We start from the raw sequence: 23,853 nt of genomic DNA, 5'->3' as shown, positions 1-23,853 counted from the left end.
CGTACAAGGACGGGAACCGCGATTACCAGGGGCATTGTTTGACGAGGTCAACCTGGGGACGGGCACAGCCACCACCACGGCAGAAGAAAAATCCGACAGAATGCAAGAGGCATTCAGAATAGTGAGGCAGAACATGGAACGAGCAGCGGCAGACCAAGCACGGCATTACAATCTACGGCGGGGAAAATGGACCCCCGTAGTTGGCGAACTAGTGCTCGCAAAGGAACACCATCTCTCCAAGGCCGGGGAAAATTTCGCGGCAAAGTTGACCCCCAAATATGACGGGCCCTACCAAATCCTAGGATATGTATCCCCAGTGATACTCAAAATACGAAAACCCAACGGAGGAAAGGAAAAAACTGTCAACATCGCGGAACTAAAAGCATATCATACAGCAGAGATCATCGCGTGAAACCAAACAAATTCAGGGAGAACAATTTTTTTATATTATTAATTGATATCAAGGACAATCAAGCGCCGGTCATTCCAACGCAAACCACCGAGGTGACAACATCGTTTCCTTTTGCTACGAATATTTTTCACAAACCAATAATCTACAATGCAGAGCTATAACGCTAGACTAACCAACAGCGTCAAGCGTGTGCGCCAGCGCTACGAGGAGGAGAAAGCAAAACGCGCGAGGGCCGTATTGCTGGAAGGAGTTACAGGCGCCGACGTCAGCCACACGCGTGCAACTATACGCGCAAACAGGTACGCTGACGTCGAACACATCATTACACCATTAAACACTACGGGGGCCGACGTCAGCCACACGCGTGCAACTATACGCGCAAACAGGTACGCTGACGTCGTACACGGCATTACACCATTAAATACTACAGGCGGCGACGTCAACAACACGCGTGGAACTACACGCGCAAACAGGTAGGCTGACGTAGCACGCATCATTAAACTACCACACATCACGGGCACCAATGACCACCACGAACACCGAACCAGTCACGGTAAAGGCCCACAATAAGACCGGAGCATCGCCGATAACATTCACACTCGGTAGGATAGAAGTGAAGGCAGGGCAGTTGCCGGCAGCCATCGAGTTCCCCTCCAATGAGGAAACAGCCCCACCGGAAAAGCCACAGTCGCCGAAAATTATCGAGCTCTCCTCGAATGAGGACACAGCCCCACCGCCGAGAGACACGCCTAATATAATATTCCCGGCAGGACCAGGCGTCATACCCCTCTATACGACTGACCTCGACACTCTCAGAGAATCGAAATGGTTGACCGACACCGTCATTGACGCTTGGGCAAAGGGACTGGAAGAGCAACATTAGCAACAAAATACGACTCTCAGCCCGTTCATGATCTGGCAGCTGACCCAGAAGAGTAACACGGAGGAAGACTACCAACACATATGCCGATGGGTCCGGAACGTCGACCTGTTTGGCAAGAGTGTGGTCCTAGCACCCCACAACACAGCTAACCACTGGTACCTGCTCGGTCTGGCAAACGCAGCAGTCACCCACCACGTCACCGACACGGAATCCTGGCAGGAACGATATATATGGGTAGCAGACTCAATGCACAGGGCCAGAGTCCCCCACGCAACCCAGGTTTGGGCAGATTTCCTCCGGTGGGAATACATACAGCGGTACGGACACGACGGTTTTAAAGCGCAGGAACTAATACTCGAGGTGCCCCAACAACTCAACAACAAAGACTGTGGCGTCTACGTAGCCGAGAATATGGAAAGGGTTTTACGATACACAGGGAGCGGAGAAGGAATGCCCGGACTGTGTAAACAGCCGTTCACGGAGGAAGTGGCGAGCAAGAAGCGCACAGAAATGCTGGCACGGTTCCTACGAGACGGCCGAAAGCCCAAGGAAACCATACAAAACACTACCACCACATACCACTCTCACGCAGCTCCACAACTAAGCACCGAGGACAACACCCACCCCATAATACCGGACACAAAAACGAAGCCACACACGACAACAGAAGACCTCCAAGTAATAGCCATCGAGGCTAAATACGCAGATGGACCAATGCTGGACCGATTCCCGGAGATAGCAGGGGAGGTACGGGACAAACTCCGACGCATCGCCGAAGGCAGAACCTACTCCCGAACACGATTCGTGACAGAGAAATACCGGGTCAACATAATGAAAAGCAAGGCGCGCATACGACTACTGAATACCGGGGGCTCACTCTCCGAAGTGGGGGGGAGTGTGAGGACCAAATATAACACCATTAATTTGGTATCCTCTGGGTAGCCGCTAAACACCCGTTTAGCGGTGAGCTAATGTGAGAAGGCGACAACCTGGCTAGGCCACTCTGACATAATCGGTTTAAGGGCTAGCCGGGGGAGATTTCATCGGCAGCGTCTGTACACCTCTAGGTGCGGCTGCAAGCGGGCGTCTGTCTTGGAGCAAGCGGCTCGCTATATAAACGTGCCAAGTAATATTTTCACCCCCGCTGAGCGGGTTGTGCGCTGGGCTTGGGACCCGCCACGTAAAACCATACTCCAATGAAATATAACAACAAGCCTCGGATAAATACACTCTCTATTGATGACGACCATGGCAAACGTTTGAAGGACAATGAATTGCGGGCATGCACCTGGAACGTCCGCTCCCTGAATGGGATTGGTGCAGATGCCCGGCTGGTTGATGTCCTCGTCAAAGCAAAATCTGACATCACCGCCATCCAAGAAATGCGTTGGACGAAGCAAGGAAGAAAGAAGATCAAAAATTGTAACATATATTGGAGTGGCCATGGGAATAAGCGCAGTTTCGGCGTCGGATTCGTGGTGGGAGAGAGACTTTGTCGCCAAGTGCTGGCGTTCACGCCTGTAGACAAGCGTCTCGCCGCTATTCAAATAAAAGCAAAATTTTTTAATATATCATTCATCTGCGCCCATGCGCCGACAGAGGAGAAAGACGATGAGGTGAAAGACAGTTTTTATGAACAATTAGAACGCACATACGAGCGCTGCCCCCGTCATGATATAAAAGTCGTGCTTGGCGACTTCAACGCCAGGGTGGGCAAAGAAGGTGTTTTTGGCCCTACAGTCGGAAAGTTCAGCCTACACAATGAAACTTCTCCTAACGGACTGAGGCTGATTGACTTTGCCGGTGCTCGAAACATGGTCATATCAAGCACGAAGTTCATGCATAAAAAGATACATCAAGCTACATGGCTGTCTCCTGATCGAAATACTCGCAATCAGATCGATCACGTTGTGATAGACGGACGGCATGCCTCCAGTGTTATAGATGTGCGAACGATCCGAGGACCTAACATCGATTCGGACCATTATCTCGTTGCAGCCAAAATACGCACCCGCCTCAACGCGAGTAAAAACAAGGAACAAAAAACACAAGGAAATCTAGACGTCGAAAAGCTTCAATCACAACAGACTGCCAATGATTTCGCAACTCGACTCTCACACCTGCTCTCTGAGGGCACAACTCATCCTGAAGGAATACAGGAGCAGTGGGAGCATATCTCCAAAGCACTTCATACTGCCGCCGAGGAAAAAATTGGTTACCGGCGGCCAAAGAAGAAACAACTGGTATGATGAAGAATGCCGCGTTGCAACCGAAAGAAAAGACGCTGCCTACAGGGCTACGTTAAAAGCGAGCGCGACAAGAGGAGTGTGTGAACGCTATCGTGAGTTGAAAAGGGAAGCGAGGCGCCTTTTCAGGAAGAAAAAAGCAGAAGCAGAAAGGCGTGAGTGCGAGGAGCTTCAGCTGCTAGCCACCAGGAATAACGCCCGAAAATTCTACCAAAAAATACGGCGACAGACGGAAGGTTTTGAGACCGGGGCAAACTCCTGTAGGAATGAAAACGACGACCTTGTAACTGATGTCCAGAGAGTGCTTAGATTATGGAAGGAACACTTCTCTGCTCTCCTAAATGGAGGCAGCAATTCACCGCGCAGAGATGAAGAACCCGATCCCGCAATCGATGATGATGGAATATATGTCCCCCCGCCCGATTATGACGAAGTTAGAGGGCTTATGTGCTATAATTGGAGATGTTGGTGCTCCCATAGGCATTCCTTTCAATTGTGTGTATATGGCATCCTTAAACTTGAAATACCTGCTCTCTTGAATGCAAAATTTTAATATTTCCATGAACAGCTGTTTCGGTATCTTGGTATATTCTTTAATTATTTCCCATTTTTCTTGTATTGTGTCAAGAGCCAGCTGTATAGGTATGCTCGGAAAGAGAGATACGAGGTCGAAGGAAATAAGTTTCTCGTCGTCAAATACGTAAGTGTTGTTGCTAATAAACGATTGTGAGCACACAAAGAAATCCATTTATACTATGGCACTATTGTGAATATTTGCACTGCATTACCTGCAGTTGCTATCATGCGCTAGATGGCAGCACAAGCTGTAAGTTTTAATTGATTGATAGAACAGCTGATTTCTGTTGATTTTTGAAAAGATACTTTTATATTGGTTGCGCAAGATGCGCACGGGTCCGGCTCGTCATAATAAATACTCACCATACGTTTCGTCACTAGTTCACTTATGACAATAATCCGATTCACCGTTTTAGAAGTATTGGGATTGGGATGACGGAAAAATAAAGGAATTGCTGACCAATATGGGACTGGAGTTGGCTAGCCAAAAGACAGAAGTGATATTAGTAAGCTCCAAATGGTCGGCGAACGAGTTAGTCTTAACTGTTGGGTATCATCAAATGACCTCAAAGGATTCTCTAAAATACTTAGGAGTGCACGTTGACTCTAAGTTAACTTTCAAAGAGCACGCACTTCAGAGCGGTGGAAGAGAAAATGACCAAAGTTAATGGAGCACTTATGCCAATAATGCCTAACATTGGTGGACCGAGCGAAGCTACCCGTCAGCTATTGTCCACAGTAACCAGCTCGATAATACTATACGCAGCACCAGTGCGATACGAATCTAAACGGACCCATCAAAAAGATATATTAGCGACATACCCACTTGCAACTATAGGAATAGCAAGTGCTTATCGGATGGTGTCCGACGACGCGATCCTTGTGGACCTACTGGAAAGCGAAATAGCCGATATGTACAACAATAATATCGAGCGACCATCTGAAGATGCCAAGAAAAGAGCAAGGACATAAACAATACCTAAGTGGCAAGAACGGTGGGAGGCCTCGAGTAAAGGGCGTTGGACCTTCACTTTAGTTTGGGACGTAACTCAATGGAATGAGCCTAAGCATGGCGAACTGAACTACCATCTGACGCAGATACTGGGCATGGCAATTTCAAAGAGTATTTTTGAAAGGGTAGGATGAGGAAGATCCTCTTAGCCCAAGGTGTACGACGGAGTTAGAAAACACAGAGCACATCCTGTTCCACTGTCCCCGTTTACCTTGCATAGAGTTTTTGGGGAGGAACCTACCACGAGAAATTTAGTATCACAAATGTGCAACAGGAAGGAATGCTGGACTGCAGTCAGCAAAATGGAATTTATAGTCATGATACGCCTGATGGATGCTGAGAGGGAGCGCAGAAAAATGCGCAGGCGAAGCAATGGCGATTAAATCGACACTCAGAGCAAATAGCGGGAACCTGGACGCAGGAACAACAGTAGGCCCTTAAAAAATGAGAAATATGGAACGCCACCCTGAAGTAATGCGAAAGTGGTACCAGGGTGGGCGACGGTTCCAAAAGTGGGACTGTTTTTTAGTCTACGGACACACGGTTGCTACGACGGCAGCAATTATGGTGCATTAGGCATTTTGCAGCCCTCCCGCAAAACAAAAAAACTTGACTGTAGGTATACTCTTTTAGCATTAGCTTGCAAGTGGCAAAAGGCATACCTAGGCGTTCTTTGTCAGGAAGAATCTGTCTGGTCGTACCCTGCCTATCAAGTTCATCTGCAGCGCAGTTTCCCTCTATGTTCCTGTGTCCCGGGACCCATGTGAGGTGTACACGGTTCTGTTGGGCCATCTCCTGAAGAGATCGGCGACAATTTAATCTCAATTCGGAGTTGAATGAATAGGAACCAAGGGATTTTATTGCCGCCTGCCTTTCGCTGAAAATAAATATTTCCTTGCCGGTATTTTGTGTGCCTATTTGATTCGCGGCTTCCACGATAGCTGCTACTTCTGCTTGGAAGACGCTGCAATGATCAGGTAGTCTGAAAGTCTGGTAAATGTTATTAATCCAGAGCTATTGCGATTTCAAAATGGGTTTCGATTGCGGATCGTATAACACGTAACGGGCTCTGATCTTAGTCGAGTGATAATTTTTTTTACTAAGGTCAACCATGAAGTAAACGCGCAGTCTTACTAAGAAAGCTTAGATGCATCTAACCTTTTATAGACATAAAAATGAGTAAACTTTAGCTCAAACTTACCCAATCGATCGGCGATATATAAACGTTGATTTTAAATTTGGGTCTACTTTATGTGACCTTTGGTTACTACATCCACTGTGTGCCATAACTTTATTATGAAGAACTCATCAGTTACAAATCTTTTCACAAGTTTTATTTATGAAAGTTTATTTTGTTTGTTTGTTTTTTGTTAAATTTGTTTGTGCAATTTGAACCACAATGGATTATTATTCACTTTCATAATTGATTTTCTAAAATTCTTTTGTTATTGTGCCTTTTTACTTGTATTTATTTTAAAAACAAAATTTTAATATCAGGTTGTATGTAAGGTGATTATTGTGCAAAAATTTCATTTAAATGCGTAATTTTTAGACGCAAGTTATAGACCGTTTGTAAGCAATCGATTCAACGCGTCGTTATAATTTAAACAACTAATGCTCCGGACGTATTTTATAGAAAGCGGAGAAAAAAAACATTTCTGAGATCGTCAACTTAATCTCAAAATATTCAAATATTCTTAGTACTCGGTTCGACCGATAACATTATCACAGTGCAATATTTTAATACACTGAAAGAAATGGTGCTAGTAAAATCAACAAATCGGTTCTGTCAAACGAACAAACTAATTCAGTCATTTCAACAGAAGAGAAATCGTCGCTCTTAAGTTAACAAAATTCTGTAAAATTTACAGATTCCTGGTCAATCTAACTGATTTTTCTGTTAACACAACTGATCTTACAGGTCAGTTCAACGGCGATCAACTGCCAATACACGAGCAAATTTCAAAGAGAATTTTACGCTCACTGCGCTCTCTACTTTGTACTTATGACGATGGTGCCACTTGTTAAAAAAACACCAAAATAAGAAAACCATCAAATCGAAAAAACACACAAAATGGGAAAACAACAAAAAACTAGTTTTTCAGTTATCAATACAAAACAAAAAAACCCTTTTTTGAATGTACTGTGCAAAAATTATGAGATACCGGGACACCTATCTATCGGGTACAATTTTGCAACTTCTCGTCCAAGCGAACAGAATTTTTCCAAAGTTAGTAACATTTTGTTCAATTTTTGACGAATTTTCACTCACGCGAACGAATTTAATAAGATATAAAACACATTCTTTTTAATCTTGATGTTTCCGACAACATAAAAGTTTGCGTTGTTTTGGAATCGTTTCAACTTAAAGTGTTACGAAAATTAAACTTGCCGAATTACAGTAAAGTTACTGCAGTGGTGAATTACCTTCCTGCGATTTGATTATTTACTTTTCTATAACTTACAAGTACTCTTTTTGAAATGTTACGTCAAACATTTATACTGCAAGTTTTGTTCGAAACAATCAAGTGTGGCAACTACATACGAGAGAAGAAATTGAGAATGAGCTGAGCTGCAACTGAAAAAATTGTGAATCAGTTTTGTGACTACTATCTTCATTTCTATTTGCAAAGCGAAGTTCAAAACTATAAATTATATAAATTATAAAATATAGAATTCCGTGAAAGTGTGTTTAATAAAACAAAATAATAACTTTGAAGCTCTGCTCTTGGTTCCACGCCTTACCTGCTTGGTTGATTATGTGCATCTCCGCCTTCTTTTAATCTAGCCCAACCTGATTAGAATGTCTACTGTACAAGCTTCGAGCGACATGCCTTGTTTAGCTATCACATCCTGTTTTTCATTTTCATATATTTCCATATGCCAGGACCCCACATGGGTGTGTAGGACGAAAAAATATTTTTGAGGCTCAAATTTTGAACATTGTATGTATAGCATTCATGTTAAATTATTGACAACAACTACACCCCTTGGAGAGCATAGAACGTTTTGGCCCGAAATCGCACAGTGGACAAAATTTTTCCGAGTTGTTATATTATTTTGTAGCAGGTGATGGTAGCGTGCTCCGCCTATCACACCGTATGCCCTGGGTTCAACTCCCGGGCAAAGCAACATCAAAATTTTAGAAATAAGGTTTTTCAATTATAAGAAAATTTTTATAAGCGGGGTCGCCCCTCGGCAGTGTTTGGCAAGCGCTCCGGGTGTATTTCTGCCTTGAAAAGCTCTCAGTGAAAACTCATCTGCCTTGCAGATGCCGTTCGGAGTCGGCATAAAAACATGTAGGTCCCGTCCGGCCAATTTGTAGGGAAAATCAAGAGGAGCACGACGCAAATTGGAAGAGAAGCTCGGCCTTAGATCTCTTCGGAGGTTATCGCGCCTTACATTTTTTTTTTTTTTAACATTAACCCTATGCAATGGTATTTTAAGTCCGTCAAATTTTATGTGAAGGAGCTACCGTTTTACTGCGGCATGCATCCAACCCGACATCCGCAAACTAATAAGCTTATGCACTTTAATAACTGCCATTACCCACTTCCATATTGCTTTGATTTATTGCGTACGCAAGTTTGTAGATACTACTTATGTATATATTAATGTATATAGGTATGTATCTAACATATTATACAAATAAATACACAGCTTTTTAACTCGTAATGAAATAAACACTTGTTATAAGCTTTATATTAAATTCCTAGAGTTTTTGATAGATGACAACTTTTACCGTCAAACATAAAAAGCGTGCATGTATACTATTTTTGTTTTTTTTTTAGTTTTGTTTCTTTAGCAGTGGCGTAGTGATGGGGGAAAGAGGGGCATCTTGCCCCGGGCGCTACTCACAGGGTCCGTAAAGCAGAACTTCCTGGATAATTTGTATTTTTATTATAACTAATTTCTGGAAAAAAGTTTTTATTCTAAAAAAATGCATGCATATATCATCCGGAACACTTGCGACAGGTTGTGGAATAATTGAAAGCATATTTCCGTTTTTCTCACGTTCAACGTTACGATGGGAATTATTAAAAAATGCTTTAAGAAAAACTGTCAAACGTTAATCTGAAACACGATGGAGCGCCAGAATACAGGCGGTTAGCGTTATCGTCGATGGGCTAGAGAATATATTAGAAGACTTAGAACAATTAGCAGAGGACACTAACACCACAAATGACAACAGAAGCAAAGCTACAATTCTGTTGCAAATATACTAATTTGAGTTACATAGCATGAGTTCATTTCTGGTATGAAATCTTAAGTAGGATTGATCGTGTGCAGCCCAGATTACAAGATCCGGAGATGAATTTTAGAGAAGCGTATCATGATCTTAAATCGTTAGCGACTGAACTATACGAAATTCGAGACACTCTCCGCGAAGAAGCAATAGTTAGAAAAAGCGAAGTCCCTTTGTGAAAAATGTGATATTGATATAGTAAAATGTGAAAGAAGGCGCCGCAAAATGGCCGGAGAATCGGCTAGAGAGTTGGCAGATTGTGAAATTTCTCGCGTTGTGCGAAGTGTTCTCGATCGTTTCCAACAAGAAATACGTACAAGATTTACACGACTAAATGACCTTATTTTTAAATTTAGATTTAGGTTAAGTTATGTTAGGTTGAACTGGCCGGTCCATGGGGAGCTTTAACGACCAAACTGAAAAACCCTATCAAAAACGAGGACCTATGTTATGAAATAACTCCGTCCTCTTGGCAAATACTAGAAGCTTCCTTGGACTTAGACCACTTGCTGCTTCTAGATCTGACAGCTGTATCACTCCTAATAGCTGGACTCTTAGCCTAGCAAGCGCAGGGCACGAGCACAGAACGTGCTCGATCCTTTCCTCCTCCAGCCCGCATTTCCTACATCTGCTATAACTGACCCAGCATAATTTAAAGGCATGTGACGCCAGAAGGCAGTGTCCAGTCAGAATATCCGTCATGAGTCTTCAGTCCTCTATTTTTAATGATAGATGCAACTTTGTTAGTCTAAGGTTGTAAGACCTACACGTAATCTTCGACACTTTACAGCCCCGCGCTTGAACCCACGCCTTTCTCTTGGACGTTGGAAATTTTTTAAACAAGTATAATAACGACTTAGAAAGAAATTGTAAGGACTTGGGTGAATTTTATAAAAAACTACGTTAGAATCACTCACTTTTATAATCTCGTATGGAGAAGATGTTTTTCCAAACTTGCGAGTGGCACTTCAAATACTCTTGACTATCACAGTATCAAATGCTAGCTGCTAATGTATTATAATCATATTATTATTAAATACACCGCGTTTCACTTGGATAGCACACTCGTTTGTTTTTATTCTTATTTGCATATCTATCAATATTCTAGACGTTGTTGAGCCTGTTGTTGTTTTATTTTCGTCAAATTGTTATTGTTTTATTTCGTCAAATTTGGTTTGCTGGAAAAATGCCGTTATTTGTTTTTGTTGCTTTGATTTAAATTTGTTCTTAAATGCAGTGCATTTTTTGTTTAACTTGAATAGCACACTGCAGTTTCAGTTTGATGTACAAGTGAACAGATTGGCCGCGAAGTAAAAAAATTATTTTTTTTAAATATTTCAAACAAATTGATTTCATTTACCATAACAATGGGTCGCGGTAAAGCTTTAACTAACGAAGAGCAAATAAAAATCAAAACATTTAGAGATTGTGGGTTTTCTGTTACTGAAATATCCAAAAAAAAAATTGCTAAAATCAGGAGAATATCTAATTTTATTCAAAATGAGACGAAATTTGGAAATAAACTTGAAAGGCCGTGTAAGTGGAGTGCTGTCTGATGCAGATAAGAGGGCTATTTTGAGAGAAGCTTCAAATTCGCATGATTCTGTGAACAAAATTAGGGTTAAACCCTGCAAAAATCGCGAGTACTCCATGCATGCATGTATGGAGTACTCGCTATGGACCAACCGAGTACTCCAAAATTAACCACAATTCATACAAAAAATATAGTCCAATTAACATTGCGATGTCCTAGGACTGGGCCATATATTCCAGCTTCGCATTACATCAGAGTAATCCGTGGAGTACCCACTAAGAGCCGTCACTCGTTATTTTTTAGGCATTCACTCGATGTAAACTATGAGGTAGCCGTTACTTTTTTTTTGACGAGATGTTTATATATCTTCTATACATTTTCATGGGGTATTTGTGTTTATTTTTCCGACTGTATTTAATTAATTATTTAATTCTCTTTCCAAAAAATACGTTTGCATAAAGTGACAACAAAGCATGGATAAATGGAAGACAATTCAAAAATGTCCCTCATAAAACAAAAGTACCCTGCAAAAATCGCGAGTACTCCATGCATGCATGTATGGATAACTCGCTATGGACCAACCTAGTACTCCAAAATTAACCACAATTCATACAAAAAATATGGTCCAATTAACATTGCGATGTCCTAGGACTGGACCATATATTCCAGCTTCGCATTACATCAGATTAATCCGTGGACTACCCACTAAGAGCCGTCACTCGTTATTTTTTAGGCATTTACTCGATGTAAACTATGAGGTAGTCGCTACTTTTTTTTGGCGAGATGTTTATAAATGTCTTCTATACATTTTCATGGGGTATTTGTGTTTATTTTTCCGACTGTATTTAATTAATTATTTAATTCTCTTTCCAAAAAACACGTTTGCATAAAGTGACAACAAAGCATGGATAAATGGAAGGCAATTCAAAAATGTCCCTCATAAAACAAAAGTAGCGACTACCTCACAGTTTACATCGAGTAAATGCCTAAAAAATAACGAGTGACGGCTCTTATTATATTTATCCTCTTTGCCCACAGTCCAATAAACATCGTCTAGTGATTACAATCGTTAAAAACGAGCAATGATCGGCTTACAATGTGTTCGTGTAGAAACATGAGTTGGCCAATTGCTGCATTACAGTGGATTATAATGGTAAGTACTCCAGTGGACCACATGATCCAACGATTTTTGCAGGGAAGTAGGTGTCCATGCTAGCAAGACCACTGAATGGGGTGTTATTTCAGGAGCAAATCACCTAAATCGACTAAAATTTAAAAAAAACCACAACTTAACTCTGCACGGAAAGAAATTGGGTTGAAATTTTGCCGAGATAACATGGCATGGAGCAACGAGTGGTTTTTCTGACGAAAAAAAGTTTAATTTGGAGGGCCCTGATGGCTACAATTATTATTTTCACGTTTTGAGGAAGGAGACTCACCAGTTGGATCGATTACACAGTCGAGTCGGCGGAGTTATGGTATGGGGTGCGATTTCCTATTATGGCACCTGTGAGCTCCACTATGAACGGTAAAACATATCAGGGTGTTCTAGAAAAGGCCTTTCCATCTTTTGAAAATATTTTCGGTTCATTGCCGTGGACTTTCCAACATGACAACGCCCCAAGACATACTGCCCGTTTGGTCAAATCGTGGATAGAGTCCAAAAATATCTCACCATACTCGCCGGACCTGAATATAATAGAGAATGTTTGGAGACGGCCATCCAGAAAAGTTTGCGAGTCTGGAAAACAATTTTCAACAAAGGCCGAACTTATTGAGGCCATTCAACGAGCGTGGACTTCAATTTCTCTCAATTATTTGAACAGTTTGTACGACTCAATGTCTAATAGGATATACGAGGTTATCCTGAACAAGGGAGGCTCAACCCATGCAAAAATGTGCTATTCTAGTGAAACAGAATTTGTTCGTTATTTTTTGAGTGTTTTTGTTTTTTAAGTTCTATTGAAGAAATCGTTTAATTTATCGAAATGTTTTTTATTTTTTATTAAAAGCTATAAAAAGCAATATAAATTTTTTATTTCCTACAAAGATATATATAGGTGGGAGAATTTCAATGTGTACGGTGTGCTATTCAAGTGAAACGCAGTGTATGTATTTGAGTCTACTTATCGATGATATCTTCAGCCCATGATAAAAATATAACAAGGTAAAACCATTCTCTCTTCTCGGCGGCCATAATGGTTTTTTGACTTTTACAAAAGTTTTAAAATCTCTCAAAAACTTTGTGGGATTCCAAACCAAAGGAGACAAACAAAATGTTTAGCATATTTGACTTTAACAAATGCACGATAAAAAATGAAAATAAAATAGATTGAATATTTGGTATGCATTTATTTAGATCGGGTTTATATTGTTTTTTTTTTTTAATTTGAACGATATAACCATGCATTGTCATATTTTGATCATACCAGCATCCAGCTACTTCCATCATTACAGATGTTGCAGGTCTTCGCAGCTGGACGATTCACCTAGTCCAATGGGTGGTATTAATTTGTGGAGACTAAATTTTTCCGCCACCTTACAGCTCACATACAAATTTTCCTGTTTATCATCGACAGAATTAGGCGGCGTAATCTTTTTCCCATCCGTACATGTATGGTGCTTACTTTTGTTGTAAAAATCCCTCACCTGGGTTAATATCCTCTAACGGAGGTCCAAGAAATCGAGCAGTTTAAATATGGTTTTTCCAAAATGAAGCTGCTATACAGATTTTGTTCCACATTACAGACGAATAGATGATTTGTGCTATACACCAGGCTGGGGTCATCGAAGTTGGGACATAGTAACGCGCATATCTTTCGGAATAGTGCATTCTTCTTCGGCGATGCCTGCAAAGGCGGGAGCCCGAGTTTGAAGGAAATCACAGACTCGGGGTTCGTGTTGCTCTGGATCATACTACACCAGATCTGGTAATAGGGCTTAAGGGCCCATTACTGATACTTAGCATAGACTTGACTTGACTTAGCGTAAACTTGGCAACTTAGCCACGATATATCCACTTAGCGCATACAATCTGGTGGCATCATAATCAGCTTTGAAATTCATTTTTAAATAAATTTCAATTTGTATGACAAAATGTTAAAATGAAATGGAAACAAACAAATGGCATCTCAAAACTTAAACGTCACTTAGAACTTACATAGAAATTCAAAATTCAACAGACTTCTAAGTCAAGTCAAGTGTTGCCAAGTTTTGAGTAGTCAGTACCATGCAATGTTCATTTAACAGAACTGTGATAGTTCTCAAGTCAAGTCTATGCTAAGTATGAGTAATGGGCCCTTTATGCAGATGTTTTCTTAGCTGCCTTGGATGCGCAACTACATCAATCAATGGCCTTTCGGATGCATCGGTGCTCAGACGTCTTAAGAAGATCTAAGTGGGAAATTTGGCAGCCCTGCAACTTTCTCCGTTGCAGCGATTTGAGGATTTTGATGCATCTTTGTGCATTGTAGGCAATTTCGGATGCATTTGTATTGAAGCAGAGACTGTGTTCGAACATCACAACCAAAAGTTGTTGGGGTTCCACAGTGTTAACTTTATGACATCGAAGGGTCTGTCCAGTTTTTGTGGTATGTGCAAGGTCCACGTCGTGAAAAATATGGCCGTATGTACATTAAATCAGTACCAAGTCCAGTGATGTAAAAAATTTTAAGAGACCAGGGATTAAATGTTTATTTTGCAGCATAGTTTTCTTTTGTTGATTTCAGTCTGCATTCGCAGAGCCATGAAGCTTCCGCACAAAACTAAGTTCCTCTAAGCTTTTTAACTCGCAGGGGAATGAAAAAAAATATTCTCCCCGGGGCGCATGAAAGCCTCACTACGCCACTGTTCTTTAGAGCTAAAATCTGCTGCAGCATAGCTGTTTACAAGTATCTATTGATGTTACATACATAGGAGTATTAAAATTGGCAGAAAATGTTAAGCTGCATGGCGGAACCAAGCAGGTGGCGTACGGAAATCATCAGAATGGTACTTTTTTTTATCTGATTTTACATTTAATCTTCTAGCGCAGTACAACTGTGATGTTACACCTCCTTTTGCGTGTAACGCGTAGTAGAATATTGTCGCGGTAGGTATACTGGTCTTAAAAGGTGACTATATTACCATAGCAATCTAATCTTGAGTGTTGTATTTCTCGAAAGAGAGCAATGTGGACACGTGTGTCACTTTCGCAGCCCTATCACGGTCGTTAAAAATTGTAACGCGGAGAGCAAGACAAGCCAGTCGTGACCTGTATATAATGTATCATATGATGCATGTATACAGTTCTAATCCTCTGTCCTTGGGAGATTCGAGGGGGATGTGGTTTCATCTAGCTCGCGAGGGAGTTAACTTTTGGGGAAACTGACAATAAAACATACTTAATGAAGCTATGCAGTCTGTTCTCCGCTAAAGTTGACAATAAAGCATTCTCTTCGGAGTAATCCAGTCTTCTTCGTAGGAAAGTTAGGTCGTAAACACGAACGGTCATTTAATAAAATCCGATATGAAAAGTTACTAATCACATCCTTTTATTATGATGCAGGTTATCCTGGTGCTGAGAAAAGGTTGTTCACATACTTTGATAGTTGTATTGAAATTGTGGAATTGTATCATGTATCTGTGCCCGTAGTACCATTGTGAATGATAACAAAGTATCATATCTTCTGCATAGACGTCAAAATTCCAGTGATTGGATCACCTGATTTGTAATTGACTATCGCTGTCTCATTCTGTATCTCTTTCTATCACCCGCTGAAGATAGGTGCCGCCATATTGAACACCCTGTCAAAACGCTAAAAAGTAGCCACATTGAACATCCTGCCAGGCAGTTGACAGATAAGATATCACACTTAGTTATCATTCACAATGCGTATTACGTTTTTCGAACAGTGACTGAACACCATTCTCTCTGAAACGATAACTATACAACTGTCAAACTATTTCTAAAAATTATCATAAGTTATTAGATCCATAACAAGCTCTATTTGTCCCTATTTCACATATAACATTTATTCGATCAACCATTTCAGAACTATTGTGATTTAAATATGAATTTCCATCGCGGATCGTAAAACGTACTATGGGGTTTGATTGCATTGTGCCAAAGAATAGAATAGTAATAGAATTCAAGGTGGAGCTGCATTGCAGCCGGATGTCATTATCCATTAAATGTAAAAGGGTTTGATAGACATTTTAGCTAGCCAAGGTAAGACCTTGTGATTGTAAACCCGATTACAAGCTAACTTGGTACCAACGATTCGGCACTGAAGTATTTGGGTTCGAAACATGGAGTTGCTTCGTTGCGCTGCTGATCAGGCCATTAGGTATGTATGTTTGACACCGTGTGATTGAGCCTAAAGTCGCATGTGCTCACGTTAAGCATATATTTAATAATTAAGGCATTAAACCATCGACTTTGCCACCACCTTGTTGGGTACCGCCATTGTCTTACAGATGTAGAATAGACTTGACTTGAGAAGCGATCAGTATATCTATATATATGTATAACCTCCGAAGAGATTTAAAGCAGCTTTTTTTACACAATGGCCGGATGGGACCTTCGTTTTTTATGCCAGATTCGAATGGCATCTGCAAGGCAGGTGAGTTTTCACTGAGAGCTTTTCATGGCAGAAATACACTAGGAGTGCTTGCCAAACACTGCCGAGGGGCGACCCCGCATAAAAACGTTTTCTTGTAATTGAAAAAACTTGTTTCTAAAATTTTGATGTTGCTTTGCCCGGTGCGTGAACCCCTCCATGATCTTCGGTGTGGTAGGCGGGGCACGATACCATCACACACACACATTCATTTTTATACCCTGCTATACTTGTACACAGGGTATTATAACTTTGATTGGATAACGGTCGGTTGTACAGGTATAAAGGAATAGATATAGATATAAACTTCCATATATCAAAATCATCAGTATAGAAAAAAAATTTGATTGGGCCATGTCCGTCCGTCCGTCTGTCCGTTAACACGATAACTTGAGTAAATATTGATATATCTTCACCAAATTTGGTACACGAGCTTATCTGGACCCAGAACAGATTGGTATTGAAACTGGGCGAAATCGGATGATAACCACGCCCACTTTTTATATATATAACATTTTGGAAAACACAAAAACCTGATTGTTTAGTAAATAATAATAGAATCATGATAAAAATTTAAAAACAATTTTTAAAATGGGCGTGGCACCCCAGTTGTGATAAAATCAGTTTTACAAATATTATTAATCATAAATCCAAAACCGTTAAACCTATCGTAACAAAGTTCGGCAGAGAGGTTGCCCTTACTATAAGGAATGCTTTGAAGAAGAATTAACGAAATCGGTTAAGGACCACGCCCACTTGTATATAAAATATTTTTAAAAGGGTCGTGGACGAATAAAATAAGCTATATCTTTGCAAAAAAGAGCTTTATATTAATGGTATTTCATTTCCCATGAGGATTTATAACAATTAATAGGAAAAACTTTAAATTTAAAAAAATTAGCGGGAGCCATAACTCGAAGAAAATTTTGTTCAGAATAGAACCATATGTATAATTATAATTTCGCAGCCTTGTAACACTATTAAGCACACAAAACATACAACAACAGCATTTCAAGTGTACAGCTGGGTATGTAACGTTCGGTTTCACCCGAACTTAGACTTCCTTACTTGTTATTTATAAGATAATGCATTTGTTTTCGTTAATGCGATAGGAAAATGGTCTCAAGTAAAATTGCATAAAAACAGTTTTCAACAAAGTTTTTGTAGGTACTTTCTAACCAAAGAAAGTTAAAGATGTATGTACATATGTAGACTTCTAATTGCCACTGTATATACATTTGTATTTATCTATGTATATACATATGCACGTATTCTGCACCCAGCTCAGATTACAAAATAATAGGAAATCAACCAAGTTGTTCCAGTAAAATTTTTAATTTTTTTCCTAATGAATTAATTTCATCGTTACGCCCCTTCTAAAAAATCTAAACATATTAATTTCTCTTCTGAATGCACGTAAAACACTTGATTCACTAACATTTTCGATTGTATTTTTTGTTTTTAAGGTGAAATCTCTGTTATCAGTTTTTGCAGCAGAGCGGTTTGCCGACTTGATTCGATTGCCGTCGGTATAACTATGAATGTGCAAAATGTATGTATCATTGTTGTTGTTGTTTAACTACCTTGTTGCTGTCGTCACAAATGTTGTGAATGTTTTGCCATTTCTGCGCATGTTGTTACTTTTTAGGGCTGATATTGACATTTACGAGTTGTTTCGTAGGAAACTTGTTGTTTATGTACTTGTTTTTGTTGTCAAGATGCTGCAAATTATTTTTGTGATTAATCGAATGAACTTTCCAGTATTTTTTTTTGTACTACATTGGATACATATTTTACATAGCACTATTCTTTACATCTTTTAAACAAATTTTATATTTCACTATCATACGTTATTTTTGTATGTAACAATTATTTTATTTTTATCAAAAACGTATAGACTACAGACTACTTAACAACATTTAAAAGCACAACAGGTTCACTTGATGCTTATAACTAATAATATATATATACATTTGTATAACATATGCTTTTGAATATTAACTAACACCGTCCACTAACGATATGACTCGATTACCCGACTGCACGTTAAGGAAAACAACTCTGCTTTCAGAACTCACAATTTTATATTACTCATTTTATGTACTCAGCTCGTGAATGTTAGCAGCAGACAACATATTAAGCCTGAGTGCTGCCATATTTGCGCTGTTGGAATTAATTTGGAACTTAATTTAAGTTTTTTATTATATCATTTAGCGCTAAAACTTCCCGTTCAGACCCCTAATTCCAATATTCGTTAACGCTAAAGCGTGGTAAGATGTGTCTATCGCAAATACAATGTTTAATAGGATTAAATAAAGAAATTAAAGTTATTAAAAGATATTGCATGCATAACAATAACAAAACAACAAACCCACACAAAAGTTGACATTCGCATATTGTCGACTGGATTAAATAATGTCGCATGTTACATATGAGCACATATAACATACGACAATAATTTATCAGACGCTATCAGAAAACTGTTGCAAAACATAGTTAGTGGACGAAAGTGGCAGCTGATATCAACACTTTAGAATCTTAAAACTTTGACTAATAATAAAATATAAGTCCCAACGAGAGGATCGGTGAGGAACCCAACTAAAACTTTAGCTGAAATTGAAATATTTGGTCAAATAAAAACTAATAAAAGCACTGGTGAAATTTTAAAGAACAAAAAACAACACGACAAGCTAAACACACTAAAATCATTTCAAAATAAAGTAAATACCCTTGATTTCAATATTAATTTTTATTTATTTCAATACAATGATATTTTATATATTTTTAAATAGCTTAAACTTGCACTTTATTTTTAACTTGCTCACACTGCAAAAACTAACTAATACCATAACCTCACTTTTGAAGCTATTCTTAAAGAGTACACAGAATACAACAAAAGCAAATATACCTTTTAAAAAGCTGTTCTAATAAGAGATATTTACGACACATTTGGTGACAAACTTTTCACTTTGATTATTTTATTTTTGGCCTGTGGAACCGACCACTGTGCATTGTTGAAAACATCTAAAACAGTATCAAGTGCGCAGAAAAGTATACAACATTTATTACCATATGATCATAAGGAATAAACGCCTAAGGCCTATGTAAAAGTATTAAAGTTAAGCTGATATTCTTTGTATTCATATGCTGCTACATTAGCGAATGCTGGAAGTTGCAGTTCTTTGCTTTTTAGAGGGTTTAATAAATCTTGAGCAAACGCTATATATAAATTCTGTAGCCATAGTCACAAGTAATAAACGGCTAAGTTCTGTCCTTTTATATGGGGACCTAACCAATTATTGCTTATGACCACGGAATTTTTGACTAATAACACTGTGTGACTTAATTATCGAGACAGGCTCATATTGCTAAATACAACTTTTGATATGTAAACATGTTGTTGTTGTTGTAGCGATATGGACAGTCCTCGAAGGCCTTGTGACCATATTATGTATCTTTATTTCTTTTCAGTAGAAGCAGCAGTACCAATTCCAAAGACCGGGGTTAGGTCCGAAACAAAACAGTTCCTGTTGAATAGCCAGAAACCTGGGCATCCCAACAGACATCTGATTGATGAGGCAACACCGCCTAGGGACTTAAAAGGTCATCTCCGTGAGCAATTTGAGGAAATACGGCACCTGAGAACTCAGTCGTATGAAGCAAAAAAACACAAGCAGGTCCTTGGTGAACTCCACAAACAGGCGTCGGACCTTTATGCCTGGATTTGCCCGGTGAATCCAGTACTCAAGGTACAGTACCCAAAACTTGCGGAAGAGGAACGCATGCTCCCCAGGGAAACGCGAGTCACTCTGGCTCAACTTCGTTCTGGATACTGTAACAGGTTAAGCTCTTACATATCCAGAATCAGCCCCGACATACAAAACGTATGCCCCGCTTGTAATGTGTCCCCACATGACACCAACCATCTCTTTAATTGTAATGTGGAACCAACGCCTCTAACACCCCTTTCATTATGGTCCACCCCTGTTGAAACAGGAAGTTTCCTTGGACTCCCGTTAGAGGATATTGATGACAATTTGTGACCGGTCGCAGCTATTAGGTGGGGCGAAGCATTGCTACAACAACAACAACAACAAGTTCGAAGCCTCTCTGGAGTAAGCGAACGAGGGGCAATCCCTCCGCAAGGAGCAACTTTTGAAAATTTTTGAACGGTCTGCGAGATCTTGGGGCAAAAACCTCGGATCTTTCCAAAATGGCAAACACGTCGATTTCCTTAAATACATACAAACAAAACCTTTCCTAAATATAATTTTTTTAAATTGAAAAATCAAGCATTTTAAAGTAAGAACACCGGCGTACGCCGGCGCGCCGCCGACGGCGCCGATAAAGTGATCGGCGTAAACCTCTAATTGATATGCAATTTTTCTCTAATATCAATAACAAAAACAATTTTATAAAGCAATATGAGCATGTCTCGCTAATTAAATACATATAAAATTAAATTAAATAAAGTAAAACAAAATAAAATGGCCACACATTTCCATCCTCAGAGCAGATCGTTGCAGCGCGACTGCTCCATGTTCTCCTGGTCCGGGAGGGTAGTGAACCCTATCTGGATTTCAAACCAAACCCCGGTCTAGAGAAATGGTTTTGTTGTGTGTGCTGGAAACGAATCGTTTTCGGACAGTCACACTCATGCCAGTATGTCACGTGCAACGGATTGCTGCATCGCTCGGAGTTTTCGGGGCTAGATCCCAACATTCGTCGATGGCGTCACTTTCACGGCGAAGGGCGTCGCGTATTTTGCGTGTCGCAAACCTATCACCATGTGCACCGTTTGCCAGTACAGAATATACATATATGCTTACAACGCACAGTGGACTGAATTTGGCTTTCAGTGGACTTAGGGAAATGAAAAAAATATTAGTAACACAAAAACTTTGATGGGGATCGATTTTAAGTATCATTACATGACGCTTTTATATATGAGTATTTATTCATAAAGTCTTAAACAAAAAAGTTATAGCAAATAAAAAAAATGTATGTATGGGAAAAATCACATTTTTACCGTTAACTCATTTTCCTCCCATTTACTCAAAACTTGACTAGTTTATTTATATAGTTAGGGTTATATACTATGCAATGTACTCGGTTTCATGATTCGAAAAGTTTCGCGTTTTTTTTTTTTTTTTTTTTTTTTGTTTATATGATGCTTACTATTTCAGCTTGTTCGTTAGTACCAAAAGAGTAATTAAAAGCAAAAATTATTCGATCGGTCAATAGTCCATGAAATCTCCAAATATATATATAGGTATATGACCAAAAAAAAACTAAAAACACAATTTTTATTATTTTAGGTAAATGTTGCGTTTCATATGTAGTATTTATATTCGTACCCAATTAAAATTGAGAAGCTAAAATATTTAGTTTTCTGTATCATAGTCGAGGTTTTGCGGTAGGAGTAGTAGAGATTTCACTTCTTCGGGTATTTCCTCATGCTTACTAGGTAATTTCGATATCTTCGATGAAATAAATGGGTCAGAAGTAACTAACAAATTATGTAAAATGTCCTCATTTGTGGCTTTGCGGCTAATATTTCTTGCATGGTCTCGACGATATTCTCTAAAATCTTTATTTCTGGATTCAGCGACTTCTTCGGACAACTCTCCAATAGTAATGGAACGAAAATGCTCTATTATTGAAGCTCCATGTACTAAAATTTTATGCACACTTGAAGGCATGTAATACCATTCATATAGTTCGACGTAAACTCGAATGGTTTCTCTGTCGTACATGTTGAACTTTTGTACATCTATTGGACACCCACATGATAGTGCCCCTAATATTGTAGAGAATCTTTGAATGAGATTTTCACTAACACCAGTTATAGAGGCGGAAGTTTTAATTTCAGCGAAAAATCTCCTATCGAAAAATTTCCATCATTCTTTATACCGTGTCCTTGCTATACCACGTCTACCAATAAACCAGTCTGGTTTCTGAAAGAATTCTGTACTACTCTCCGCTTTTCTTCCAATTTAGATTTATTATCTCCTTTGGCTATCCACGATTTAAATTCTAATCGGTAAGATATATGAAGAATACACTCCATAAACCGAATTCTCGCATGCAGAGTTGACATCCCATATTTGTAAATGTCAGTATCAAGGTCTATGTTAAAAATTAAAGTGAGGTCATTCATCTGGGTCATTTTGCGGTAGTCTTACATATGTCACAACGTTGCGTGGATGTATCACTCAAAATTGATGAAGCTTTTCCATCAATCATGGTTAGTACTAATGAGTGACTGACTTTAACTTTTTCACATTGTGTTTCCGTTAAATTGTCGATTTCGAATTGGATCGCATTCATTTCTTGAGTGATAGTATATTTGTTTTCTTGCACAAATTTCAAAAAATTTCGTCGAGTTTTCGCGAATATATTTTTATTGAGAAATAGTAAAAATTATTTTAGTGAAGACAAAATTGCTGGAAATTGGAAAAAATACCTAGAGATAGACATATGCTCGTTAGGGTATGTCGATATGAAACCCGGTTACTAAAAGTGTCATAACTTTTTTAAATTAGGTTTTACGAAAAAATTGTATATGACAATAAATTATGGAAAAAGATCACAGAATACGAAAATGTACACTTTAAGTCCTAAGTCCCAACTTTTCAATTTTGGTCCACTGGCGACGTCTGCTCGATGCAGTTTCTGACGAAGGGTTTTATACCGCCATGTTGACAGGCCGCACACACAACAACACCGACTACTTCTATGCTTACATAAGGACGTTAATTCCCAGGGCCGCAACAGCAATTGTGACCTAGCTTTCCTCAACCCAAGCACAGTCGACCGTCTCTTACCCCCAGAGTGATGACGTCTTCCCCATTGCATTTCAGAATACTGCAGTTTAACTGCAATGGGTTAACTGTGAAAATCACTGAGTCGATTTTACGCAGGGGCACAAATCCAAATTGCTAAGGCAAAATCTGCTTTGCACACCCGCTCTGGGTATAACGTCCATAGAAAAGATCGTGAGAGAGGAAATGGACAGAAACAGTGTCCTGGAGCGGCAAGGCATATATGTCCGGTCAGACGATGCAAATTTAGAAATTATCAACATCTTCATCCCCTGTCATCTGCTGCCCCATTGGATACTGCCCTGACATCAGCGCACTACTCACTGGTGAAAAGCGCATTATTATAGACGATTTTACAGCCAACCACGATATGTGGCTTTCTGGTTTACAAGCAGACAGCAAGGGTACGATGTTGGCAAATCAAATAGAAGAACCGGCGATAAATGGGGACGTCCGCAGACGTATAGAAGGAATCTGTCATTATTCGTCAGACACCTTCATCATAAGCCCAGGATTTGCT

The 23,853-nt window shown here is 39.5% G+C and overlaps 1 protein-coding gene across 12 annotated transcripts in view; it reads right to left on the bottom strand.

Annotated features, from left to right (window-relative positions):
* Positions 1-18,573, bottom strand: part of LOC137250391 (cytokine receptor-like) — a 243,328-nt gene extending 224,755 nt beyond the window's left edge. For 4 of the 12 annotated variants that reach the window (XM_067783085.1, XM_067783097.1, XM_067783094.1 and 1 more), the window contains exons 1-2: positions 18,093-18,560; positions 6,331-6,590 (exon numbers count right to left, since the gene is read on the bottom strand). In XM_067783085.1, the coding sequence (XP_067639186.1) occupies positions 6,331-6,416 (86 nt within the window). In that variant the 5' untranslated portion in view covers positions 6,417-6,590; positions 18,093-18,560. Of the gene's footprint in view, positions 1-6,330; positions 6,591-7,874; positions 8,176-18,092 lie in introns of those variants that run through there. The other 8 variants (XM_067783093.1, XM_067783086.1, XM_067783090.1 and 5 more) reach the window with 8 other exon arrangements.
* Between the last annotated feature and the right edge of the window lie 5,280 nt (positions 18,574-23,853).

This window comes from Eurosta solidaginis, chromosome 4, assembly GCF_040869045.1.
Source record: "Eurosta solidaginis isolate ZX-2024a chromosome 4, ASM4086904v1, whole genome shotgun sequence".
Classification (NCBI taxonomy): Eukaryota; Metazoa; Arthropoda; class Insecta; order Diptera; family Tephritidae; genus Eurosta; species Eurosta solidaginis.
The sequence above is the reverse complement of the archived record's forward strand: the minus strand, read 5'-3'. Positions and strand labels throughout refer to the sequence as shown.